The sequence below is a fragment of the Nanorana parkeri genome, unplaced genomic scaffold (assembly GCF_000935625.1).
Source record: "Nanorana parkeri isolate BGI_ZX_2015 unplaced genomic scaffold, ASM93562v1 scaffold3678, whole genome shotgun sequence".
In the NCBI taxonomy this organism is placed as follows: Eukaryota; Metazoa; Chordata; class Amphibia; order Anura; family Dicroglossidae; genus Nanorana; species Nanorana parkeri.
This window is the reverse complement of record NW_017309946.1, coordinates 30,535-31,394: the sequence shown is the minus strand read 5'-3', so window position 1 is coordinate 31,394 and position 860 is coordinate 30,535. Positions and strand designations below refer to the sequence as shown.

Genomic DNA, 860 nt, shown 5'->3' with positions numbered 1-860 from the left:
GAGCAGCTGTCAGTTGTCTCAGAGACCGCAGCCACCTGCAGCGTCCTCCGGCTCTTGGAACAAGGCCGCCTCTTGTCCCCTCCTGGTCTGCCGGGACTATTGCCAGCCTGTGCTGCGGGAGCGCTGCGGGTCCCCAACAGTTCTGGACCTGGGGCCCCATGCATCCCTGAAGTCACCAGTGCCCCCCCTCACCAACCTGGACTGCACACCTCAGGGCACAGCATCTTTAGCATGCCTGTGCCATCTCTACTGGGCACGGTGGCCAACCGGCTATCCTCCAACCCGCTGACAATGGCGGGGAACCTCCAGGAACTCTCCGCCCGGTACCTCAGCTCCTCGGCCTTCGAGCCCTACTCCCGAAATCCCTCTAAAGAGGTTCTAGAGAAGAAATCTCTGGACTGACTCCGATGTGCGGCGACTCCCCCCGATCCATGTATCAGTGACCCTGAAATCCATCGAATACTCCACCCCCAATGCCACCGACCCCCAAACCCGAGTGCTCCACCCCCAATGCTACCGATCCCCAAATGTGAAGGCCTCAACCCCTAGCACCTCTGTCCTTTAAAACACAGAATTATAATCATTTTGTACCCCAAACCTCTCCATCCCCCCGGAAAAAAAACCTTTACTGTGATCCAGGTACTGTACCCCAAAACCAACCCCCCCCTCTAAACAGCAGCTCCAGCAAATGTCCCCCAAATCTCTCAGCACTGAACCCTGCCGTCCCCAAATACAAACCATCCTCTGTTCCCATTAACATTCTACTGTCAGACCTCGGAGGCGGGTTCACCTTCATCTGTCTCCCCAAAATGGAGGGAGGGACTGTGAACCACATGGAGTGTGTATGTGTGTGATATGAT

The 860-nt window shown here is 56.4% G+C and overlaps 1 protein-coding gene across 1 annotated transcript in view; it reads left to right on the top strand.

Annotated features, from left to right (window-relative positions):
• VAX1 (ventral anterior homeobox 1) overlaps window positions 1-402 on the top strand; it is a 4,540-nt gene extending 4,138 nt beyond the window's left edge. The window contains exon 3 of the mRNA XM_018575244.1: window positions 14-402. Coding sequence (XP_018430746.1) covers window positions 14-402 — 389 coding nt within the window. The remainder of the gene's footprint in view (window positions 1-13) is intronic.
• Window positions 403-860: the final 458 nt, after the last annotated feature.